General features: G+C 40.4%; 2 protein-coding genes and 1 long non-coding RNA gene across 12 annotated transcripts in view; 1 reads left to right on the top strand and 2 right to left on the bottom strand.

Annotated features, from left to right (window-relative positions):
• The window catches only part of UBN2 (ubinuclein 2), a 79006-nt gene extending 73240 nt beyond the window's left edge, over window positions 1-5766 (bottom strand). For 5 of the 6 annotated variants that reach the window (XM_042248893.2, XM_060415141.1, XM_015095402.3 and 2 more), the window contains exon 1: window positions 5060-5766. In XM_042248893.2, coding sequence (XP_042104827.1) covers window positions 5060-5530 — 471 coding nt within the window. In that variant the 5' untranslated portion in view covers window positions 5531-5766. Of the gene's footprint in view, window positions 1-69 lie in introns of all 6 variants that reach the window. The other variant, XM_060415143.1, reaches the window with a different exon arrangement.
• On the top strand, window positions 4850-10547 carry LOC132659767 (uncharacterized). The gene is made up of 2 exons (XR_009600545.1): window positions 4850-4964; window positions 5866-10547. It is a non-coding gene; the product is annotated as an uncharacterized LOC132659767 (long non-coding RNA).
• A 5969-nt stretch (window positions 10548-16516) lies between these two features.
• IFT56 (intraflagellar transport 56) overlaps window positions 16517-23836 on the bottom strand; it is a 45698-nt gene continuing 38378 nt past the window's right edge. For 3 of the 5 annotated variants that reach the window (XM_060415138.1, XM_004008098.6, XM_042248891.2), the window contains 2 exons: window positions 20791-20924; window positions 16517-19436 (listed from right to left, as the gene is read on the bottom strand). In XM_060415138.1, coding sequence (XP_060271121.1) covers window positions 19325-19436; window positions 20791-20924 — 246 coding nt within the window. In that variant the 3' untranslated portion in view covers window positions 16517-19324. Of the gene's footprint in view, window positions 21960-23836 lie in introns of all 5 variants that reach the window. The other 2 variants (XM_060415140.1, XM_060415139.1) reach the window with 2 other exon arrangements.

Raw genomic sequence — 23836 nt, 5'->3', positions numbered from 1 at the left:
GGCTAAGACTCTGAGTTCCCAATGCAGGGGGCCCAAGGTTCGTTCCCTGGCCAGGGAACTAGAGCCCACATGCTATAACTAGGAGTTCACATGCGGCAACTAAAGATCCCACATGCAACTGAAGATAGAAGATCCCACGTGCTGCAACTAACACCCGGTGCAGCCAAATAAATAAATAAAAATAATTTTTTTTTAAAAAAATTTAAAAATTAAAAAAAAACTAGAAAGAAATGTGTTTATAGCAAAAATATTTGCAGTTTTAATGGAGTCACACATTTTAAAGTTTTTCAACAGTTAAAAACTCAACAATTCAAATTGTCTTCAGTCACAAAATGATCTATGGTTACCCTATCCAAAATAAAAAGGCCAAAGAAACCCAAGAAAATTAGGTTAAAAAAAAAACAAAACACCTATAACTGTACTTTGATAACTTCCCAACAAAGATTAACCAATTTGGTCAGAAATTCTTTTGCTTTTAAAAGTTTATTACAATCATCATTTAATCATCTGCCCTGAGTTAGCACTGGAATATCTGTAGCTGCTATAGCTTTTTGCTGAGGCCAAGCATAGATAAGCTCTGTATCATCTACATCCTGTCAATGAATATCCATTCAAGAAATTCATACGACTTCTGAACAAGGCAGAAAAGTTCAATAGCTACAGATTAGATTATCAAGGCTTCCTTTTAGCAGGAAGAGTTAAAATCTACTATAAAGCACAGTTCAAAACATACAGCCAGGATCCAGCATTTACCACCTAGTGATCAAAATAAACAAGAAGACACATCACATCTTTTACTCAAGCTTACTATTTCACAGACACACTTCATATATATATATAGATATAATCCAATATATAAAAAAAAAAAACAAGGAGCTACATATTATCTAATTATGAACTGACTATAAAGTTCATGGGAAAAAAAGGCTAGATGCTTTAACTGACGTACCATCTTCAAGCAGTAATTAAAATGAAAGTACAATACAGCTGAAATATTAGACACAGATTTGCCCTGAAGGTCAAGAAAAAATGTAGAAGGGATGACATTTTGCGAACTTTGAAACCAAGATATTTCATCCTGGCTATAAAGGCTGAGACATGATTAATCGAAAAATATGGACAGAATGAATACAAAACGATTCATCATACTTAGGAGGCATTAGAATGAAAGGATACATTTTAAAGCTTAAAGGAACTTTTAAATCAATTTTGAAAAGTATCTATTATATTAAATAACATGTACAGTCCTTTATCCCAACAGGAGTTATCAAAGGAAAATATAAATATGACCTGAAGCAAACAAAGCAGCAGAAAGGTGATGAAACAAGAAAGGAAAGAAACAAAACATAAACGAAAGAAACAAAAAAAGCAAGCAAGCAAGCAGAAAGGTAATGAAACAAGAAGCACTAGGCATGTTCAGGAGATAGCCTTAACATGAGATTAGAGTTACGGACAGTAAACAACCACCCTTGCCATTATAAACTGTTCCCCTTATATCACGATGGAGCCCAAATACTACATCTCACTACTGACCTGACCCATTTCTGTATGAGCAAATATAAACACACAAATAGATATTTTAAATAAGAATCACCTCATATACCATTATCAAATATTTTATATGTGGATTTTTATATGGGCAGCAAAATTAAATCACTTATTTACTCATCATAATCTATAAAAGTAAATTTAAGGAAACTGACTTGCTTTCAAAATTAAGGCTCTAAGCTTTACATTTTTCGGGTGAAAAGACCTAATAATTAGTAAATACCAAAATAACCGATCAACCCATAGGCAAAACTGACGCAACGATTCTTCCCTTTGATGTTAATTAACACCATTTTCAGAAGAGGTTTCATATATGTTATCCAAAATATGCAGTATGACAAATAATGGAATAACACAGAGTTCTCTGGGAACGGTATAATCACATTACCATTGTAATAATTTATTTTTATACAAAATGCTCAATTAATCATGTTTATGGAAAGACGTTTTCTGGTTAAGTGATTTTCTGGTTTACTAAGAGTTAAAAAAGGATTTCTTGTGTATCAATTCCCCTGAGCCAGAAAAGGTGAACAAATTACTCTTTCAGGATAGAGGTGATTACAATGCCTCCACCTCAACCAGGATCAATACTCCCGCAGACAAGGTTAAGGGTTTAGCTAATCTGTGTTCTGACAACTAGAGCGGGTTTTGTTTTCCGTATTTTGCCAACACCTGCTCATTTGATTATGTTTTCCCTTATAAATAAAAAGTAAGTTTAGAAAAATTCCTGACTGCATTTAGTTAATAGGGGTTTTACTGCTGTGTATTTATGAAAGATGGTTTAAATTCACCCCAGTACTGATTGTATTCACATGTAACAGGTTTTTTATACTTACATATCTATCAAGTAAAGTCTTACTGGGTAATAGCTATCCCAATATTGCAGAAAGTTTTCTTCTTTTAATTTTACAAGATCTCTTTTCCTTCCCCTGCTACACAGTATGTTGTTCAATTACAATAAGGTAAAATGAGGGCTTCCCTCATAGCTCAGTGGGTAAAGAATCTACCTGCAATGCAGGAGACCTGGGTTCTATTCCTGGGTCAGGAAGATCCCCTGGAGGAAATGGCAACCCACTCCAGTATTCTTGCCTAGAGAATTCCATGGACAGAGGAGCCTGGCAGGCTACAATCCATGAGGTCGAAATAGTCGGACACGACTTAGCCAGTAAATCATCACAAAATTTAAAAACTACTTTGAAAATATTCCATCATCATTGAAAATAAACTGGACTTCTCCTGAGGGGAAGAAAAACCAAAGCTGGGAATCTCTTTGCAGATTAATTCTACTGCTTACATTTTGCCTTTTCCTGGTTTCTCTTCCCAGGATTTCCTTTCATGGAAATGTGACAACTTCATTTAGAAAGGTGTTTTCTATACTTCCTTATGTAATAAATATGTTCACTGGAAATAATCATAGGAAAATCTGGCAAATATTTGTTGCAAAGGCACACTATATGTATAAACAATGGATATTTTGGTTCAGTGGAATATGTCAAATGATATATGGCTGAATGTACAAGATAACTAGACTAATACACCATAAATTGATAGTGTAAAAGAAAAATTAAATGAATTATTCACCTTTCTCCTAGTACATGAAATTATTAGTTCTGATACTATCAAATTAATAGGGTAGGGTGTCAAAATCAACTTCATAATTAAAAGATACATATCTATTATTAGTCTATCATCCCATGAATATTATAGCATAAAGATCATAACAGAGGTCTTTGTATTTCTACTATAATTCTTTTTTTCAGCTCAATTGGGCAGGACTTTCTAAATTTATACTATATGAGTTAATTGTAAGAATTCTGTTTTTACTAAGAACTTGTACTAGCATTTGGGAAAAAGTACTAATAAGATGACATATAAGCACTCTGGGAACCAGCCGCCTCTTTGTAAAATGGGGATGAAGGTTTTTTCTCATGCAGTTCTGCTGGACTAAACTCCACAAGCCACAATTAGAACTGTGTTTAGCACACAGTGAGAAATCAGTAAATGTCATTATCATGTATTTTTTTCCCCAATATAATCACCTATAATTTATGAAGTAGATTAGGGAGTACAACTGCAAGCCTTTTATAGATTAGAAGATCAAATATAGCACAATTTTTTGAAAAAATGCTTCAGTTCAATATTCTCAAAATTCTTTGGAGGAAAAATATGTGATCACTTTATGAATAACAAGGGCACTAAAGTGAGGACAAAATGCTGTGTGGAAATGACCAAAATGATCTCTATCCTTAACAATTCATTTTGGTTGCAAACATTTAGTAATGATTTGATCACACAATAGTATTTGTAAATAATGATCAAAAGATTGGCTGGCTTTACAACAAAATCTAGTGACATTGTTTAATATGCTATTTTTAAACTAAGTTATTCATTTCAACTATAAAGAAAATCGAGGATGAAAATAAAACAAGTGACTTCTGGGGTCCTGGGGTCCATTAGACGGGTGCTAAAGCAAAACCTAATAAACAGAATAGTCTCTAAACAACAGAAGAAATTGTTCTTATTACTCTTAACCCGTCATTTCCCTTTCTAGCCGACTTCTGAATATCACCAACCAACAATAAAAATTACAGCTACCAACAAGCCCCTCTTCTATCTCTATTGTTCACCAGTTCCACCAAAGGCATACCTAGGTATTTTTAACAAAGTTTTTAGAAATTCAAAGCTAACATTATTTTCATCATCCAAAAATCACAATGGCCAAGTGCAATATCCTTCAACTAGGACCAATAAACTAATGATATGTACACTCAAATAAGAATATGATGGTAAGCACCAAATAAAACGAGACACCCTTCCATTCAATTGCTGCATGAACACTAGAGAAAACAAAGCTTAAAAGGTTTACCAATATCAACACGAAAGAGAAAAATAAGGAACCAGATAACTAGCCCAGGTATCCTTCATTCCTAAAGTGGAATCCTTAGTCTGAAAATGTTTAGATTACTTTTAAATCCCCTTCAATTAAGAAAAATACCCCACGCTCAGAAGCACATCTCAGCGCTCACAACAACAAACAGCGACGAAGGTGAGGATGATCCTGGAGGGGTTACACAATGTCTCTGCTTCACACTGGGGGGCGTGTCCCCCAGGTTTTCTCTTCCTTTCTACCGAAACGACTGCTGGAGGTCCGCAAGCAAAACCCAACAACGCAACTTGCAGGGGCCCCAGGTTTTTTTGTGGAAGGCAGAGAGGAAACCTGAGGTTTCGAAAGGTGCAGGGGAAAGCCAGATCCGAACAGCGTCTGGAGCGGGAGCGAGAGCAGGATGCGGGGGGTAGGGGAGGATGGTCGGTGGAGCGGGTAGGAGCCTCGGCCAACCCAGGGGAGCAGAGGAAAGCACACCCGCTCGGCCCCTGCCCCTTCCAGCCACCCTCTGCAGAGACCCGAGACGCGCAAGGTGGGCGTCGGAAGGTGCAAACCACTGGGGGGAGGCGCACGGGTCTGGTCTCGAGGCTCCCGGGGTCTGGGGGATGAGGGAGGGATCTTCTGTACCCGTTGTTCTCCACACAGCAACAGCTCCGGGTAACTGAACTCCACGCAGCTCTCGTCGGTGGGATCTTTGAGCACCAGCTCCAGGCGCACCGTCTCCCTCGGCGGCCTCGGCTGCGGCTCGGCCCGGGAAGTCGACTCCCGCGGCGGGGGCGGCTGCAAGTGCAACTGCGGGAGCGGCGGTGGCGGCGGCTCGGGCCGCGGGGGCTCGCGCTGCAGCGACATGGGCGGCTCGGCGCGGCTGACCTCGCGCTGAGGGAGCGGCTTCTCCCGCGGCGGGGGCTGCGCCTCCGACCTGGGGGCAACCTCCCGCGGGGCCGGCGGCTCCGTCCGGGCCGGCTCGCGGTACGGCTGCGGTTCCAGCCGGGGAGGCTCGCGAGGATACTCGGGCTCGCGTTCGGCCCCCGGGAACTCGGCCTCGCGCCGCCTCACCGGTGACAAGCTAATAAACGCTACTCTGCGTGGCTCCGCCATCCCCACTGTTCTGGCCCTCTGCCTTCGCTCGAGCCGGCGCTCGGTTCTACACCGAGTTGTTTGCCTGCCTGCCTTTCCTTTTGCTCTCTGTAGCTTTTCTTCCCTCCACCACCCTCAGCCGTCTCCGCCGACGCCACCGTGAGTGCGGACTGTGCCCCCTTCCCCGCCACTATGTTCTGACGGGCTCCACCGCCATCGCCAGGGTCGCCGCAGCCGCCATGTTGGATCCCCCACATAAATAGAAGCAGGCCGCCGAGCGGGCGCATGCGCAGGCAGGAGACGCTCGCATCCACCGTCGTGGCTATGGCTCAGTTTTCCTCTTTTCCTCCCAACAGTCTGGAGTCCAGACAGGTCAGCGGAAGTGACATCATGGCAGGACCGGTTTCCACGGAAACAGAGACGCTGTCTGCGCCCTTCCTAAAGGGGAGGGGTCTGGGAGTAAGCGAGAAGCTTCCTGTTCGCACCTGGAAACCCGAGGGGCGCTCAGTGGCGAGCGTGGAGATGTGCCTGGGACCGACCTAGCTATGGCGCCGGGTCGTCTCTCTCTCTCTCTCTGTCTCTCTGTCTCTCTGTCTCTCTGTCTCTCTCTGTCTCTCTGTCGCATCTAGAGAGTTGGGGTTGTCAGCTGGTTAGTCAAGGCCAATGCGGGGAAAGAGTAGAAGGCCGCAAACACCAGCCTCGGTGTCTGCCCGCCCAGCGCCCGGCTGCCCGAAATGTCAGGGGAAGAAGGGAAATGGCTAACTCCAACCTGACTCACCCTGCGGCTTCCTTGCGCAAAGCGCGGCGTTTACTCCCACAGGCCTCCCTTTCCTAAACCGACTCCTCTTTTTTTTCTTTCGGTCGGACTGCGCCGGGGATTGTGTCACAGGGTCATAAAATGCCCAGTAACGTTTTGCAGTTGGGAAATTGAACCAGCCAATGAACACTTCTGAACTCATTCATAAAGTCTAAGCTGTTTAATTTACAAAAAAAACCCTTCTCAACAGAGTGTGTTGGTATTTTATGAGACTCTCGAAAGTGGAATGCTACATGACCCATTTCTGGTAGGAGAGGAGCCTTAGTTGGAAACGACTCACAGGCACACCTGTCATAAACTAATTGAAATTCACCTTTAAAAGAATGAGGGTTACGGTCCATTTGATTAATAATACATTTAATAGAAAACAAATCTGAGAGCTTGCCCTCCACGCCTTCTGTTAATTCCATTAACCAAGTTAACAGTGTTGACACCTATGGATGACTTTGAATCAGTGTGATGTCGTAGACGAATTATGAGTAGGTTCTGGGTTTTTTGCTTTCATATTATTACTTTCATATTGTATAAAGATGGTGTTGGAATCGATCGTTCTGATGTTCCCTCCCAGCTCTCAACTGCTAATATGAGAATCCTAGTTTTGAGGTCATTTAAAGAAGCTGGGAAGAGGTCTAAGTCAATTCTCATTCAAAATCAAAATATCTTTGTCTAAAATACTAGATTACCTAAAATGTGTCAGATACTCATGTTATCTAACTGTAACGCTGTGAAGTGAAAGTCCCTCAGTCGTGTCCAACATTTTGCGACCCCATGGACCATAGAGTCCATGGAATTCTCCAGGCCAGAATTCTGGAGTGGGTAGCCAGTCCCTTCTCCAGGGGATCTTCCCAACCCAGAGATCTAACCCAGCTCTCCCGCATTGCAGGTTGATTCTTTACCAGCTGAGCCACAAATGAAGCCAACATAGCGGCTGTGAGCGCAGGCATTCTTTGTTATCTACAAAATATCCTGTGAGATCAAGCTACTCATACCTTTTTAATGGATAATTACTAAAACATCTTCACAGCAATTTTGATAACTTTACAGACTTTCAAGTCTCAGGTTGAGGATCAATGTTCTGTCCAGGGTGCCATAAACATACACTTCTGGAGAAGTGTACTTATAGAGAAAGGGCGGGTCAATCTGATCCTTAATTTAATGCCTTTCCCTTAATGTTCTGTCCTAGAGGCAGAGCAGCAGGATTGTCCCCAAATCTCTGTCTTCCCCAGAATGAATTTAGCAATAAGCTTAAAACAGCTGCTTTGTGGAGTTAAATAGGAAAATCTTAATTGGTAATAGCAGAGACAAATAGAATTAACATGAATAGGTAGATTTAAAGACAGTTCAGTGTCATGTTAGTCCTTTTTATGTTAATCCTCTCTGAGGATGACAGGTTTACGACTAAAATGTCTTGGGAAGATCCAAAGGCAGAGTATCACTGAGAAAGAAAAGCAAATGCAAAAGGTCTGTGTAGGGAGTGAGTGGGACAAAAGGTCAGAGTGGCTGGAGCACAGTGAGCAAGATGGGGAAAGAGGTAAGAGACCAATCTGAGACAAGAATAAAATTTTATTTCACACCTTTCAAAAGGATAAATACATAGTGAATCAAAATTTTAAATGTAAAAAAAAGAAATAAACTTTAGAAGTAATCAGCTGAGATGTTTTTAAAAACTCACACTAGGAAAGGCCTTTCCAATTATGATGGATAATTTTGACTATTTAAAATAAATTTCATGAAAGAAAAACAGCCTTAGTCAAAAGACAAATAGGAAAGAAACAATTATAACACGTTCCACGAAGGGTGAATTTCCCTGATAATAATCAAGGAGAAACAACAACAGTACCCTGGCAGCTCAGTGGTAAAGAATCTGCTTGCAGTGCAGGAGCCTCAGGAGAAGCGGGTTCGATCCCTGGGTCAGGAAGATCCCCTAGAGAAGGGAATGCACCTCACTCCAGTATTCTTACCTGGAGAATCCCATGGATAGAGGAGCCTGGCGGGCTACAGTCCATAGGGTTGCAAACAGTCAGACACGACCGAAGAGACAGCATGCATGCACACAATAACCTAATAGAAAAATAGGGAAATACAAGAACAGATAGTAAAGCACAAAATTCAGGAGCTAATTTTATGAAATTAAATACATGTCTGAAAAGACATTTGTTCTACTGTATACTTGGATGACAGTTTCTAGTTGGAAACAGTTTTTCCTCAGAATTCTTAAGGCTTTGCAACACTGTTTTAAAGCTTCCAGAGTTGCTACTGAGAAGTCCAAGGCCATTTATCAATTTGATTTTTGGATATTTGTCTGCAACCTGTGCCAACCTTCTTCCGTTATAAGCTTTAGTTCTCTTCGTCACCAATGTTCCGGTAATTATCTTTTTTAGTTCCACTGACACACTGGACAGTTGCCCAGGTCTCATGCCGGTTTCCAAACAGTTGTTGCAACCATAGCAGGTGAGCATGAACTTAAATCTGGGATTCTTTTTTATTTCTATTTTTTATTTTATTATTATTTTGGCTGCACCTTGCAGCATGTGGAATCTTAGTTCCCCAACCAGGGATTGAACTTACACCCCCTGCATTGGAAACAGAGAATCATAACCACTGACACCACCAGGGAAGTCCTCTCTATTCTTTTTTTAAAATAGCTTTTTTATACCAAAAAAATCATATATACATTAACAAATCTATATATAACATACATATTTTATTCATTGGAAGGACTGATGCTGAAGCTGAAATTCCAATACTTTGGCCGCCTGATGTGAAGAGCTGACTCATTTGAAAAGACCCTGATGCTGGGAAAGATTGGAGGCGGGAGGAGAAGGCAATGACAGAGGATGAGATGGTTGGATGGCATCACCAACTCAATGGACATGAGTTTGAGTAAACTCTGGGAGTTGGTAATGGATAGGGAGGCCTGGGGTGCCGCAGTCCATGGGGTCACAAAGAGTCGAACACGACTGAGTGACTGAACTAATGACTGTATACATTTGTCAAAACCATCGAACTGTAAAAAACATACATTTCATGATTTCCCCAGTCCTTTTCCCAAAAGGACCTATGGCCATTTACTCAGATGACAGTAAACTGAGGAATACTTGACTTTTCTGAGGACTGGGAGACTCAAAGTCCTAGTTGACATTGATACAGAGACCCAGGATGTACCCTTGCCCTTTTGGTACAGCTTTGGAGTCTGGGAACCAAGTAATAAGTGTAGCCCTGGTCCAAGTCCATCTTACTTTGGGTCTGCTGGTTGGTAGACCCACCTTGTGGTCATTTCCCCTTTCTTTAACATATAATCAGGATCTACAAACTTGATAGTTAGAGAAACCCCAGTGAGTCTTCACCCTTGATATTGGAGCCTTTATCACTTCATGGGAAATAGATGGGGAAACAGTGGAAACAGTGTCAGACTTTATTTTTGGGGGGCTCCAAAATCACTGCAGATGGTGATTGCAGCCATGAAATTAAAAGATGCTTACTCCTTGGAAGAAAAGTTATGAGCAACCTAGATAGTATATTCAAAAGCAGAGACATTACTGTGCCGACTAAGGTCCGTCTAGTCAAGGCTATGATTTTTCCTGTGGTCATGTATGGATGTGAGAGTTGGACTGTGAAGAAGGCTGAGCGCCGAAGAATGATGCTTTTGAAGTGTGGTGTTGGAGAAGACTCTTGAGAGTCCCTTGGACTGCAAGGAGATCCAACCAGTCCATTCTGAAGGAGATCAGCCCTGGGATTTCTTTGGAAGGAATGATGCTAAAGCTGAAGCTCCAGTACTTTGGCCACCTCATGCGAAGTGTTGACTCATTGGAAAAGACTCTGATGCTGGGAGGGATTGGGAGCAGGAGGCAAAGGGGACGACCGAGGATGAGATGGCTAGATGGCCGTGAGTCTGAGTGAACTCCAGGAGATGGTGATGGAAAGGGAGGCCTGGCGTGCTGCAATTCATGGGGTTGCAAAGTCGGACACGACTGAGCGACTGAACTGAACTGGAGTGTGAATTATTTTGTGTCAAATTAGATGTCAAAGCTTCATGGTTATTATGTAATGACAGTGTAATAATTCTAGAACAACACAATAGGTCACATTTCCAGATTAAGCAGTCCCCACACTATTTCCAGCTCACAGGAAAGCAAAGTTTGAAAACATAGGAAAATTTAAAATGATGTTTCATCACAGCGGAATTTCTTCACAAAAATAAAATGTGAAAATGAGGCTGCAGTGGTTTCTGAGTGGCTCATTTGTTAGTCAAGCAAGGAAAGCCATTTACCAATGGAGAGTTAATTAAACTGTGTTTGCTTGTAGCAGTCAATGAAAAATGTATGCAAATAGAATAAATCAGCCTTGTGTCAAGAACAGTTGTTCAAGGAGCTAAGATATTGGGAGCAACATCAAGAGTCAGTCCAAAAACAAGGCTAATGATTTGAGTGGTTTCTGTGGGCTCTTTGGTCTGAAGTCTACTTTGAAGTGAAAGTGAAAGTTGCTCAGTTGTGTCCAAATCTTTGGGACCCCATGAACTATATAGTCCATGGGATTCTCCAGGTGAGAATACTGGAGTGGGTAGCCTATCCCTTCTCCAGGGGATCTTCCCAACCCAGGGACTGAACCCAGGTCTCCCACATTGCAGGCAGATTCTTTGCCAGCTGAGCCACCAGGGAAGCCCAAGAATACTGGAGTGGGTAGCCTATCCCTTCTCCAGGGGATCTTCCTGACCCAGAAATCAAACTGGGGTCTCCTGCTTTGCAGGTGGATTCTTTACCAGCTGAGCTACCAGGGAAGCTAAAGTCTACTTTGCCTGGTTATTAATATAGACACTGCAGCTTGCTTTTGATTATTATTTGTATGGTATATCTTTTTACATTCCTTTCCTTTTTTTAAATAGTGATTTAAAAAATCGCATAACGTTGATGATCTTAATCATTTTTAAGTGTATAGTTCAGAAGTATCTTCATGTTGTTTTGGAACAGATCTCCAGAACTTTTTTATGTTTTATTTACTTTTTATTCTAGTTTTATTGAGAGACAGTTGATGTTCAGCAGCACTGTAGAAGTTTACAGTATGCAGCATAATTTGACTTCATCATGAATTACCACAAATTTAGTGAACATCCATCATCTCATAGATTAAAAAAATTAAGAAATAGAAAAAAATATTTTTCCTTGTGATGAGCACACTTAGGATTTACTCTTTTAACAACTTTTATATATAATATACAGGCTCCCCTCATAGCTCAGTTGGTAAATCATCTGCCTGCAATACAGGACACCCAGGTTCGATTCCTAGGTCGGGAAGATCCCCTGGAGAAGGAAATGACAACCCACTCCAGTATTCTTGCCTAGAAAATCCCATGGACAGAGGAGCCTGGCGGGCACAGTCCGTGGGATCACAGGAATCAGACACAACTGAGTGACTAACAGTTTCAGTTTAGTGACCAAACTACTGCTGCCACCATATATAATGTACACTCCAGAACTTTTTCATCTTGGAGAACAAGAAATTCTGTATCCATTAAACAATTCCCTCCCTGCCTCTGGCAGCTACCATTTAACTTTCTGCTTCTATGAATTTGACTGCTTTGGATACTTCATGTAAGTGTAATTGTGTAGTATGGGAGCTCAGAGAAGTCCCAACAATTTTTTCAAGCAACCACACCTTTCTTGAAAGTTTCACTGAGGAAAATAAGGTAATATTCTAGGGCAGGAGTCAAAGAACTCTTTCTGTAAAGAATCAGTAAATACTTTAGGTTTTGCAGACCCAAGAGGCAAATTGAGACTATTCGGTAGCTATTTACATGACAAGAGAGAAAACAAAGCTCCCCAAATTTCTTATTGATGAAATTAAAAATAGAAACTGACCATAATTTTTTTGGTAATACAAGTCTACTAACAGGAATAGAATTCTTCGCAAGTGGGAGAGCCACACACCAAGTGTTTCCTGACATGACAGGTGTCTCTTGTTGCAGAGTACAGGCTCCAGGTGCTTGGACATCAATAACTGTGGCACGCGAGGTTAGCTGCACCATGGCATGTGGAATCTTCCTGGAACAGGGATCGAACCCATGTCCCCCACACTGGCAACAGATTCTTGACCCCAAGACCACCAAGGACATCCAAGAGTCTCTCCTGAACATTTACTGAAGAGTGGAATTCCTGGGTCATAGTATGAAGCTAAAGTTTACAAAAAGGGTCATACCGTTTCTCAAAGAAAAATGAAAGTAGGTAAATAAGAATAATTATGGAGAAGGAAATGGCAACCCACTCCAGTGTTCTTGCTTGGAGAATCCCAGGGACGGCGGAGCCTGATGGGCTGCCGTCTATGGGGTCCCACAGAGTCAGACACGACTGAAGCGACTTAGCAGTAGCAGTAGCAGGAACAATTAAAGTTAAGATTAAACATCTGTAAATATTATTCAAGCCTTCATTTATGTTATCTTCATTGGACATAAGTATTGACTTATTCTCTATGTGGTTAAATTCTGTACTTCAAGTTTCATCTTAAGATGCACTTCCCCATGTAGCCTTTTCTGTGTGACGCATCCACAGTGTTTTCCCTGTTACATTTTCTCAGTAAACGTATTAATATAAGCTATACTATCCTATCATTTCATTGCTTTTATAGTACCTTGTAATTGTTCTTTAGGTTGCTGTTATCTACATTTTCATCCTAACATACACTTTTAATTTTTAAGACTTGAATAACATGTCTCATCTCCATCATATTCATAGCTACTTCTCAGTTTAAAACTAGCAAAGGAGGGTATAATTATATGTCTATGGAGGAAATGAAAATTGGAAGGGCTCATGTAATTAACTGTACATAGTATATATGTATACTTTATACATAGTGGGAAAGACTTATACATATTTAGAGATACAATAAGATTCCCTTGAAATTTTTGTTACACATATAGCTATGTCTAAGTTATAATGCAGAAACCCAATTCAGAACCCCATCAACAGAGATCCCAGGTTTTTTTTCCCTATAAGGAGTTCATTTACACAGATGGACTGAGTTTTTTATCTGCTTGTATTTCCCTTTTTGCTTTGGTTTGTGGGAAGCTTGAAAGTAGATTTCTGGCCCATTTTTCATAATTCTGGTACATATTTTTGTGTATTAACTTTACTCATGCCTTCCTTTTTTTTTTGACCAGACTGCACAGCTTATGGGATTTCAGTTCCCTGACCAGGGATCAAACCCAGACCCTCTGTAGTGAAAGCACGGAATCTTAACCACTGGACCACCAGGGTATTCCTTCTTTTACTCTTAAATGCCTTCTATTTGTTATATATATATATGTATATATATATATTTATTTGGTATTTATCTCAAATTGTTTCTTGAACACAGTAGAAGTAACTGACCAAATAAATACATGAATCAATACACACACACACACAAAGGTGAAGTAAATCAAATGCTTCTGTAATTTGCTGTATGGATGCTTACATCTGTGTTTCCCACTGCCCTCTCTCCTGAGGTTCACCTAGCAGCCTCCTGCTTTCCTATATCTGAGGTTCGTAAACTGTGTTGCCTTGTTCAGTAGCCTGAGTGGTGGGCCTGCTGTGTCTGCTTCCTTTTCTCTTTTTGCCCCGACCACCAAGGTAGTCCTTTAGTATTTGGCATCTAGACTTTATTTCAAGGAAGGGGTTTGATGCAGAAAAGAGTGCAAGGTTGTCTATACACTACACAGTCAATACACATGCATCAGCTGACTGTGTTCACACATCCTTTTGGTGTGTGGCTGCCTCATCATGTCACATATTCCTCCAGAGTCGAGGCAGGTTGTGGGCACATCATCAGGTCTCCAGCTCTGCTTTTCTGAGAGCATCTCTAAATAAGCAGATGACTGTTTGAACATTATCATAAAATACATACAAACCTGAGAAGTATTTTATAGGATGAAGAAGAAAGAAAGATACCTATTTATCTAAGTCATATTAGCAAATGGCGATCCACTCCAGTACTCTTGCCTAGAAAATCTCATGGGCGGAGGAGCCTGGTAGGCTGCAATCCATGGGGTCGCGAAGAGTCGGACACGACTGAGCAACTTCACTTTCACTTTTCACTTTCATGCATTGGAGAAGGAAATGGCAACCCACTCCAGTGTTCTTGCCTGGAGAATCCCACGGACGGGGGAGCCTGGTGGGCTGCCATCTATGGGGTCACACAGAGTCGGACACAACTGAAGTGGCTTAGCAGCAAGACATATTAAGGGAGTCATAAATACAGGAACTAGTAAATCACTAAAATTAGTAAAAACTAAGATCATAGCATCTGGTCCCATCACCTCATGGCAAATAGAAGGGAATAACTGGAAACAATGACAGATTTTCTTTTCTTGGGCTCCAAAATCACTGTGGACAGTGACTGCAGTGAAATTAAAAGATGCTTGCTACTTGGAAAAGCTACGAAAAAATTAGACAGTGTATTAAAAAGCAGAGACATCACTTTGTCAACAAAGGTCTGTATACTCAAAGCTATAGTTTTTCCAGTAGTCATGTATGGATATGAGAGTCAGTCCATAAAGAAGGCTGAGTGCTGAAGAATTGATACTTTTAAACTGTGACACTAGAGAAGACTCTTGAGAGTCCCTTGGACAGCAAAGAGATCAAACCAGTCAATCCTAAAGGAAATCAACCCTGAATCGTCATTGGAAGACTGATGCTGAAGCTGACACTCCAATCCTTTGGCCATCTGATGCAAAGATCCAACTCACTGGAAAAGACTCTAATGCTGGGAAAGGTTGAAGGCAGGAGGAGAAGGGGACGACAGAGGATGAGATGGTTGGATGGCATCACCGACTCAATGGACACAAGTCTGAACAAAGTCTAGGAACTAGTGTCTCAAAGTCTAGGACAGAGAGGTCAGGCGTGCCACAGTCCATGCGGTCTCAGAGTCATACACAACTTAGTGACTGAATAACAGCAAAAGTAAATCACAAGTTCATTTTTGTGGTTGGAAAGTAGATATTGTGATTTAATGCCCACTAGCTTGAAACTTTTTAAGTGTATCAAGCCATGAAGAAGGAAAGCAGTCCTTTGGCTTCTGTGTACTTGGATATACGTTGCATGTGCCACACAAATGGCAGAGGTCTGGGCGTCTTGGTAGCTGTTGAGTTCTAGGATCCATTCTGGTTGCTTCTCCCAAATGGGGAAGGAGGTGTCTCCTATATATGGATACAGACATTCCCACTGCCTTATTTTCTCTCTCAGTAGCTTGTTCCTATTGAGACAACAATCACATGTTACTGTGTTTCGGTGGGTATACTTCTTTTAGACTGAGTTTCTTAAGGATCAGGATTGTGCGTTCTCTCTGCATCTCTAGCACCTAGTATATGCTTGCTGTGCTATGCAGTGCTTAGCCGTTCAGTCGTGTCCAACTCTTTGCAACCCCATAGACTGTAGTCCGCCAGGTTTCTCTGTCCATGGGGATTCTCCAGGGAAGAATATTGGAGCGGATTACTATGACCTCCTCTGGGTGATCTTCCCAACCCAAGGATCAAACCCAGGTCTCCCACAATCCAGGTGAATTCTTTACCGTCTGAGCCACCAGGGAAGCCCAGTATATGCTTGGCACACCAGAAAACAATTACTGCTCTATTTAAAATGGATAACTAACAAGAACCTATTGTACAGCACAGGGAACTCTGCTCAGTGTTATGTGGCAGCCTGGATGGGGGGAGGGTTTGGGGGAGAATGGATACATGTATATGCATGGCTGAGTCCCTTCACTGTTCACCTGAAACTATCACATCATTGTTTATTGGCTATATCCCAGTACAAAATAAAAAGTTCAAAAGGAAAAGAAAATTAGATGGGAACAAGAATACATGAGGTCAGATCTCACAAGTACCCTGCTCTTCCAGTTACTACGTTAAACTATTCAGTCAAGCATTTGGAAGCTTTCTACATATGAGACTTGTATAGTGTTGTATAATGTTCGTTAACATTGTATAACAAACTTCTGGAATGCACTGTGACTTAGTAGAAAGCCAAACCTAACATGGCTAAGCAGGAAATACAAGCCTTAGTGGACAAGGCTTCTTAGGGCTGTCTATTCTCTTCTCAGAAAGAGAAACTTGTGGAGAGTAAAACTTGGTGTTTCCCCCTTCACTCTGAGGTCAGGAAAGAAAGGGGAGGACGCACATTATAAACCCACCGCCCTTACTCACCACACTTAACAGAATACCGTAAATTACCAAATAATAACTTTAATTTAAATATGTTACAGTGGAACATAACAATTCTTTGGAAGTATAAAAATAACATTTTTTCCATTTGCAAGTAGTATCTGCTACAGAGTAAAAAGAGCACATTGACTGCTGGGCATACACACCGAGGAAACCAGAATTGAAAGAGATACATGTACCCCAATGTTCATCGCAGCACTGTTTATAATAGCCAGGACATGGAAACAACCTAGATGTCCATCAGCAGATGAATGGATAAGAAAGCTGTGGTACATATACACAATGGAGTATTACTCAGCCGTTAAAAAGAATTCACTTGAATCAGTTCTGATGAGATGGATGAAACTGGAGCCGATTATACAGAGTGAAGTAAGCCAGAAAGAAAAACACCAATACAGTATACTAACACATATATATGGAATTTAGGAAGATGGCAATGACGACCCTGTATGCAAGACAGGGAAAGAGACACAGATGTGTATAACGGACTTTTGGACTCAGAGGGAGAGGGAGAGGGTGGGATGATTTGGGAGAATGACATTCTAACATGTATACTATCATGTGAATTGAATCGCCAGTCTGTGTCTGACGCGGGATGCAGCATGCTTGGGGCTGGTGCATGGGGATGACCCAGAAAGATGTTATGGGGAGGGAGGTGGGAGGGGGGTTCATGTTTGGGAATGCATGTAAGAATTAAAGATTTTAAAATTTAAAAAATAAAAAACTAAAATTAAAAAAAAAAAGAGCACATTGATGCTATGAATTGTACACATTACCACTCTATTCCCAAACCTGGACCCTCTCCTCTCCATGCAACAGTACTCTGCAATCTTGAGACCCACCCAGGGGCCAAGCTACTTCAGAAGTAGCTATCCTTAATAACAGAATTGGGTAGTATCTCTCCTAAACTAATCTCTATGGGGTTTGGCGGGGGGGGGGGGGGGGGGGGGGGAGGTCGGTTCTATAGATAAAAACTTTTTAAAAAGTTAATCTAAAATTCTGGGAATTGCTCTTTTTGGAATATCTGTTTTTTCCAGGAGACAGAAAAATGGCAGGGAGAAGCTGGAGCGTCAAGATCAACGAGAGCTCATTTAAAAGTAAATCGCCATCCGTGGAAAAGCTTTCCAAGTACAGGAAATTTGAAAATAACAGCAACTAACTGGAAGACAAATTTTCTTGCCAAGAACCACTGAAGAGGCCCATACGTCTTTTTCTACTGTCATGTTTCCTAATATTTTGAGTGAGGTAAGGAAGAATCACAAGGACTCTAAAGATTATGGCAGTTTCTGTCCAGATCTGATCCACCTAGTAACTTAGATACTGAGAACAAACTAGTGAAAAAACATAAACAGTATAATAAGGAACAGAAGCTTTTGTATATAAAAAATTGTGGTGTGATTTTGTTTTCTAAAACTCAGCTATTTGGGCCAGTTTATTTTGATTTGTGCTTTGACTTGTGGCCATCTTCCTGAGTGGAGGTGGGAGAACCCTCATAATTGTCCAGAAGGCAAGACCCTCTGCCGTCACTGAGCTCACCTCCGCTGCGCCGACTTCTGCCACGTTCCCGTCTCCATCCTATGCAACTCCTTCGCCCACAGTGGATGGGGGGGGAGGTGGTGGGGGGTGGAAAACCTGACTCAGTGCTTATAGAAGTCTTGTCTTTACTGCTTCAAGGAATTGCAACCTTGAGTTCTCCTGCTGGATAGGAATGGCTCTGCACTTTCTGTATCTGTAATGCTGCTACTTTCAACTCGCAGAAACAAAGTATGTAATATAGAAACAAAGTAACCTGGTACATAAAATGTGTAGGTCGATCTTATGAAAATAGGTTGTGAGCCTAAAAATGCTCGGTTGTATAAGTTGTGTTGTAAGAGCTCAGCAACATTGAGCTGGAATACGCTTCGGACAAAGTCCAGCCATTAGGGAATCCCTCAAAGAGCTTGACCTGATTCATATTCTATTATCATTACATTAATAAATAAAATAGTCTTTGGAGCCCTACTTTCAAAAATTGATGTTTACTTAGTGAGATGTAGGAAGGAAAACCTAACCAGTAAGATTACCTAAAATATAATGGAGAAGTGACTGATGAGACCTGTATACTTTGTTTGCTGAATATCTTTAAAATGTCCCACACAAGTTTTCTTCATATAGAACTCACCTTTTAAAAACTTCAGTATACATGTTACTCTGCTGTAACATGTTATTATCAACAATTCAACTATCAAAAGAATAACCCCATAAGTCTATTATCTATTAATGCCTGGACAGTTTGATAAAGGGTCTTACTGCCATTCTTAGAACCAGGTAGCTATTTATAACTTCTGCTCTCCTAAGATTCAGAGATGCATTACAAAACTTTTTATGGATTTCCCCAGTAACACAGGATCATGTACACAGATAGCTAAAATTAAGATGACAGAAATGATGTGACCCTTGAGCAGTAAAGGCATCTGTTATTGCAACTTGGAGAAAATGCCATGGAATGCTAATAAATAAAAAAAGTTTATGTCATTCTCCTTAAAGTCAGTAAATTACATAAGAGTGCTCTGAGTATTTTTAGAATAAAGGCACTGGACAAGTCCAAAGTCTTATTGCTCATGGGATCATATGGGAGCCAGAGCCCAGACTACAGCTCTTAACTCAGCCAGGAGGCTTGGTCTAAGCTAGCCTGTCACTGATCAAGAGGCTTGGAGACCAAGGAAGGAGATGTCAATAAACAGAGCCCTGTCTCTAACATACACTTGAGGGAAACGATCTCCAGTTTTATGTCAAAGTGGTGATGGGTTCCGGAGGACTTGGGGCTGTTTTAGACAGGCACTCTGTTTTCCTTGGCCCATTTCTTCATGATCCGGACGATGTACTCGACTTGCGGGTTACCCGTGCTTCTCAGTAAGTGGAGCACTTCTCGAAGGGTCTCTCTGAGGAAACGGTGTGGAAGGACAAGAATGCAAATTAACAGCTAAAATAACTTGTGACAGTTCTTCACATCCTTCTGGCCGGCATATCTGCCTGTCCTTTTCCTGTGTTTTCATAAACCAATCACAGACTTCCTAGCTTTCTATTCTTACGGTGCCATAGTAAAATGGAAATTCTGTGAACTCCTCACCAATTTCAGTCTTCTTTGTTTGCATACACACACACATATACACATATTTTTTTTTTGTCTGAATATGACATAAATATTTCTGTTTCTATGGTTATTCTGTAGGACAGAATAGAAAGTGTGTATTAAGGAGCTGGGTTCAAATTCTAGCTCTGTGCTAACAGGTCACTTAACTTGACTGAGTCCCAGAGTTCTCCTTTGTTTAATGTGGTAATCACCCCAAACTGGGTGTCACTGCCATAAATGAAAATGTCAGAAAGCCGGGGTAGATGATCTCTTCAAGAAAAGTGACACACTAATAAATACAGAAGAGGGGAAAATTAAGGACCAAGATGTGGCAAATATGCAATGTTTATATCTGACTTATTTAAATTTAGTTAAGATTAAAACTCATGTTTTAAGTAATACATACCAAATCTTCCCTGTTACATCATCAGATCTATAGATGACTGCATACTGATCCTCTTCCCTAAGTGTTCTCTCATATTTTACCCCTTTTCCCTCAAGCATCTTCTTTCAACTACCCAAATTCTTTTAAACTCTTAATAGTACTAGAAATATACACAAGGTAGGAACTAATTTTTGATAGATTATTTACTTATAAAATAGTCATTATCTTCTATCATATATTAGTAACAAATACATTCCATGAAATTACTTTCAGAAAATGGAATTTAGTTTTCAGTAGTTTAACTTTTATTACAAATGGAATTATATGCCATGTAATTTTGTGTGGTCTAATGTCTCAGTATTTCCTGAAATATGAGAAGGCAAAAAAAATTTAATTTTTAACCACACTCACTCCATTTCTAATTCTTTGAGGTCTAAACTAAGAGACACAAGAAAAAACCCAACAGGCAAAGTAAAGAGCAGAAGAGGTTGAAAAAGACATTGCTTGTGAAAATGGCAGTATAAAACTTAAACTTTCATTCATCATTCTAAAACGTCATTATTTTATTGCATTGAATCTATAGGTTGCTTTGGGTAGTATACTCATTTTATTGCATTGAATCTATAGGTTGCTTTGGGTAGTATACTCGTTTTATTGCATTGAATCTATAGATTACTGTATAATTTTTAGTTTTCAGAGGACATTACCCAGGAAAACAATTGTCACCCCCAGGAAACCAGCAAGCGCACAGAATAGCGTCTCTTGTCTGTCTACTTACTTGGGTTCCCTCCCAGCCAAGATCATCTGGAATATGCCCACACAGGCACCCCGCTTGCCTTCCCAGTATTCAGGATTAGGGTCCAGCCTCTCTAAGACATCAAATGCTTTCGCTGAATAGTAAAACTGGCCCATCTGAATAAAAGAAAGTATTGTGGTAATACTTGTAGTCAAAAGATCCCACAAAATGAAACTAAATGTAAAGATACCATGAAACAGAGCTACATAAGTACATAAAACAAGTGCATGGGTAATGACAACATTCTTAGTTAGCAAATTAACTTCTATTCCTTATTAAAACAAGAAGGGAAATCACAGTTTGTGTACATGGGTTCAGTTTAAATCCCCTTACCTTCATTAAGTTTTCAGCAATATGACATTTCTTCTACATATAGTCAAGTTATGCTATAATCAACACATTTGTCATTTCTTCTAATTCTATTCTTCTGTTCGTGAGGATAAACACCGATAACTGATCCAAACTGGTTATTTTTCAAGTTTCCTCAATACATACCATAGCCGACTACTTTCATTCATTTTCTGCTAATTTGATCATGTTTCACCCAAGAGGATGATCTTTCCCTGACCTTTTCCCTGTCATCTCAGAACGCCTAGATGTATACTGACTCCGAAACAGCAAACCTCTTAAATATTTAATTCCTTTTGACAAATTTCTTTCCCAAACACACTACACACTTCCATGGCCTTGTACAGTATGCTATCATTAAATTTTGCTTAGATGTTGTTGTTGTTCAGTTGTGAAGTCGTGTCCAACTCTTTGTGACCCTATGGACTGCAACATACCAGACTTCTCTGTCTTTCACTTTCTCCTGGAGTTTGCTCAAACTCATGTCCTTTGTGTCAGTGATAACATCCAACCGTCTCATCCTCTGTCGTCCCCTCCTCCTCTTGCCCTCAATCTTTCCCACCACCAGAGTCTTTCCAAAGAGTCAGCTCTTCACATCAAGTGGCCAAAGTATTGGAGCTTCAGCTTCAGCATCAGTCCTTCCAATGACTAGTCAGGGTTGGTTTCCCTTAGGATTGACTGGATTGATCTCCTTGCAGTCCAAGGAACTCTCAAGAGTCTTCTCCAGCACCACAGTTCAAAAGCATCAATTCTTTGGGGCTCAGCCTTCTTTATGGTCCAACTCTCACATCCGTACATGGCTACTGGAAAAACCATATGGACCTTTGTTGGCAAAGTGCTGTCTCTGCTTTTTAATATGCTGTCTAGGTTTGTCATAGCTTCTCTTCCAAAGAGCAAGCACCTTTTAATTTCATGGCTGCAGTCTCATAAATATATAGGGTTACCAATTTCACTGAAGTCTTCAAGTTACTGTGAAATCCTCCCTTATTTAGTGTGGTTTAATTACTTCTCCTTTTCCATAAACTGTTGCTCTAAACCTTTCCAATTTCCTTAAGATCTCTATTGTATTCTTAGCTTAGCTTTTTTCTCTACTTCATAGGGAAGACACAAATTTCCTGCCTTCCATTCAAATTATACTTCATTATTCTGCCTATCTCACAGAAAGAAGTGTTCTTATTCCTTTTCAAGGTTAATCCTTCTTCCTATGTTCACTTAAAAAATATATATATATATATATATATATATATATTTTTTTTTTTTGGTAAAGAAACACACCAAATGATGTGAGAAACATACATGCACAGTTTAATGACTATAATGTCAATACAAGTGTAACTACCACCCATGTGAAGAAACAAAACACTGATAGCAAAACCAAAGCTCTGTGTTTCACTTCTACACCACAGCCCGCTTTTCCCCTATTTTCATAACTATTAGTCTGAGTCTTACAGGCATCATTTCTTTGACTGTATAGTTGTATCAGCTTTGTATATACGTTGAGACAACATAATTGAGTGCTGCCTCTTAGTATGTTAACTATATGAAATAATGCTGTAAATATTATTTTGTATCTTTGTATATGTTTTTACAACTTATCTATATTGTTGGATATAGCCCTAGTTGGGTCATTTGCTAAAGCCTTTTTATTTTGGAATAATTTTAAACTGACGGGAAGTTACAAAGATAGTACAGAGTGGTCCCACGGAACATCAAACCCAGGAAACTGACATCACTACAACGTATGTAAACATTTCTGCTATTTAATCAAGTGTGTCAGACTCATGGAACCACCACCCCTATCAAGACAGAACTAGTACATCACCACAAAGCTGTGCCTCCCAGCTGACCATTCCTAACCTCTGGCAACCATCAGTTTTTTCCCACATCTCTGTAATTTTGTCATTTCAGAATGCTTTATATATGTACGTATACATATGAAATCATTTATCAGTTTTTTAAAGATTATGGGTTATGTTATTCTCACTGAATCTGTTTCCTAATCCAGTTCTCTAATGTACCTAGTAGTGTTTTCTCAGGCCTCATGCAATTCAACGTAGCTGCAGATGTGACATCTTCCTTCCATGGCATTTGATAAAATAGGAACAAGAAAAAGAGTAAGGAAAAATGCTTTTTTTCTCTCTCTTCTGGTTCTTTTCTTTCCCTTCTGTTCATCCTCATCATCTATCTCTTTTACTGACTCCTCTGTTTATATCCCTTAAATAGTGACTGGTGTTCCACGTGGTTCCTCACCCCAGTCACTGGTTACTCTCATTCTTTCCCAATACTCTGCGGCTACCACCACCACCGCCACCATTACCTTCTGTTGACTTCTGAAGTCACATCTCCAATCCAAACCTTTCACATGCATTCCTGAGCTCCGGGTTCACCCTGCGTATTTCCTACTATAATATCTCTACCTGGGAGCCCCAAACACACTTCAGGTTTTATACATTTAAAATTGAACTAAATTCCTGTCTTTCAGTGTTTTCTTTCCCTCTGCCTTCTCTAACTCACTTAATATCATTGCCATCCACTAAGTTCTATTAAACACTTCCAAGTTTCCTATGTTTTAAAAACCTTTTCCACTGATGGTAATTCGCTTTATTTTTGTAATGATTCACTTTGAAATGAGCTATTATTGATTAAGTTGATACTAGACTCTCTTTACCTAATGTTTTCC

The sequence above is a fragment of the Ovis aries genome, chromosome 4 (genome assembly GCF_016772045.2).
Source record: "Ovis aries strain OAR_USU_Benz2616 breed Rambouillet chromosome 4, ARS-UI_Ramb_v3.0, whole genome shotgun sequence".
NCBI lineage: Eukaryota > Metazoa > Chordata > Mammalia > Artiodactyla > Bovidae > Ovis > Ovis aries.
This window is presented reverse-complemented; position numbering and strand designations above follow the sequence as displayed.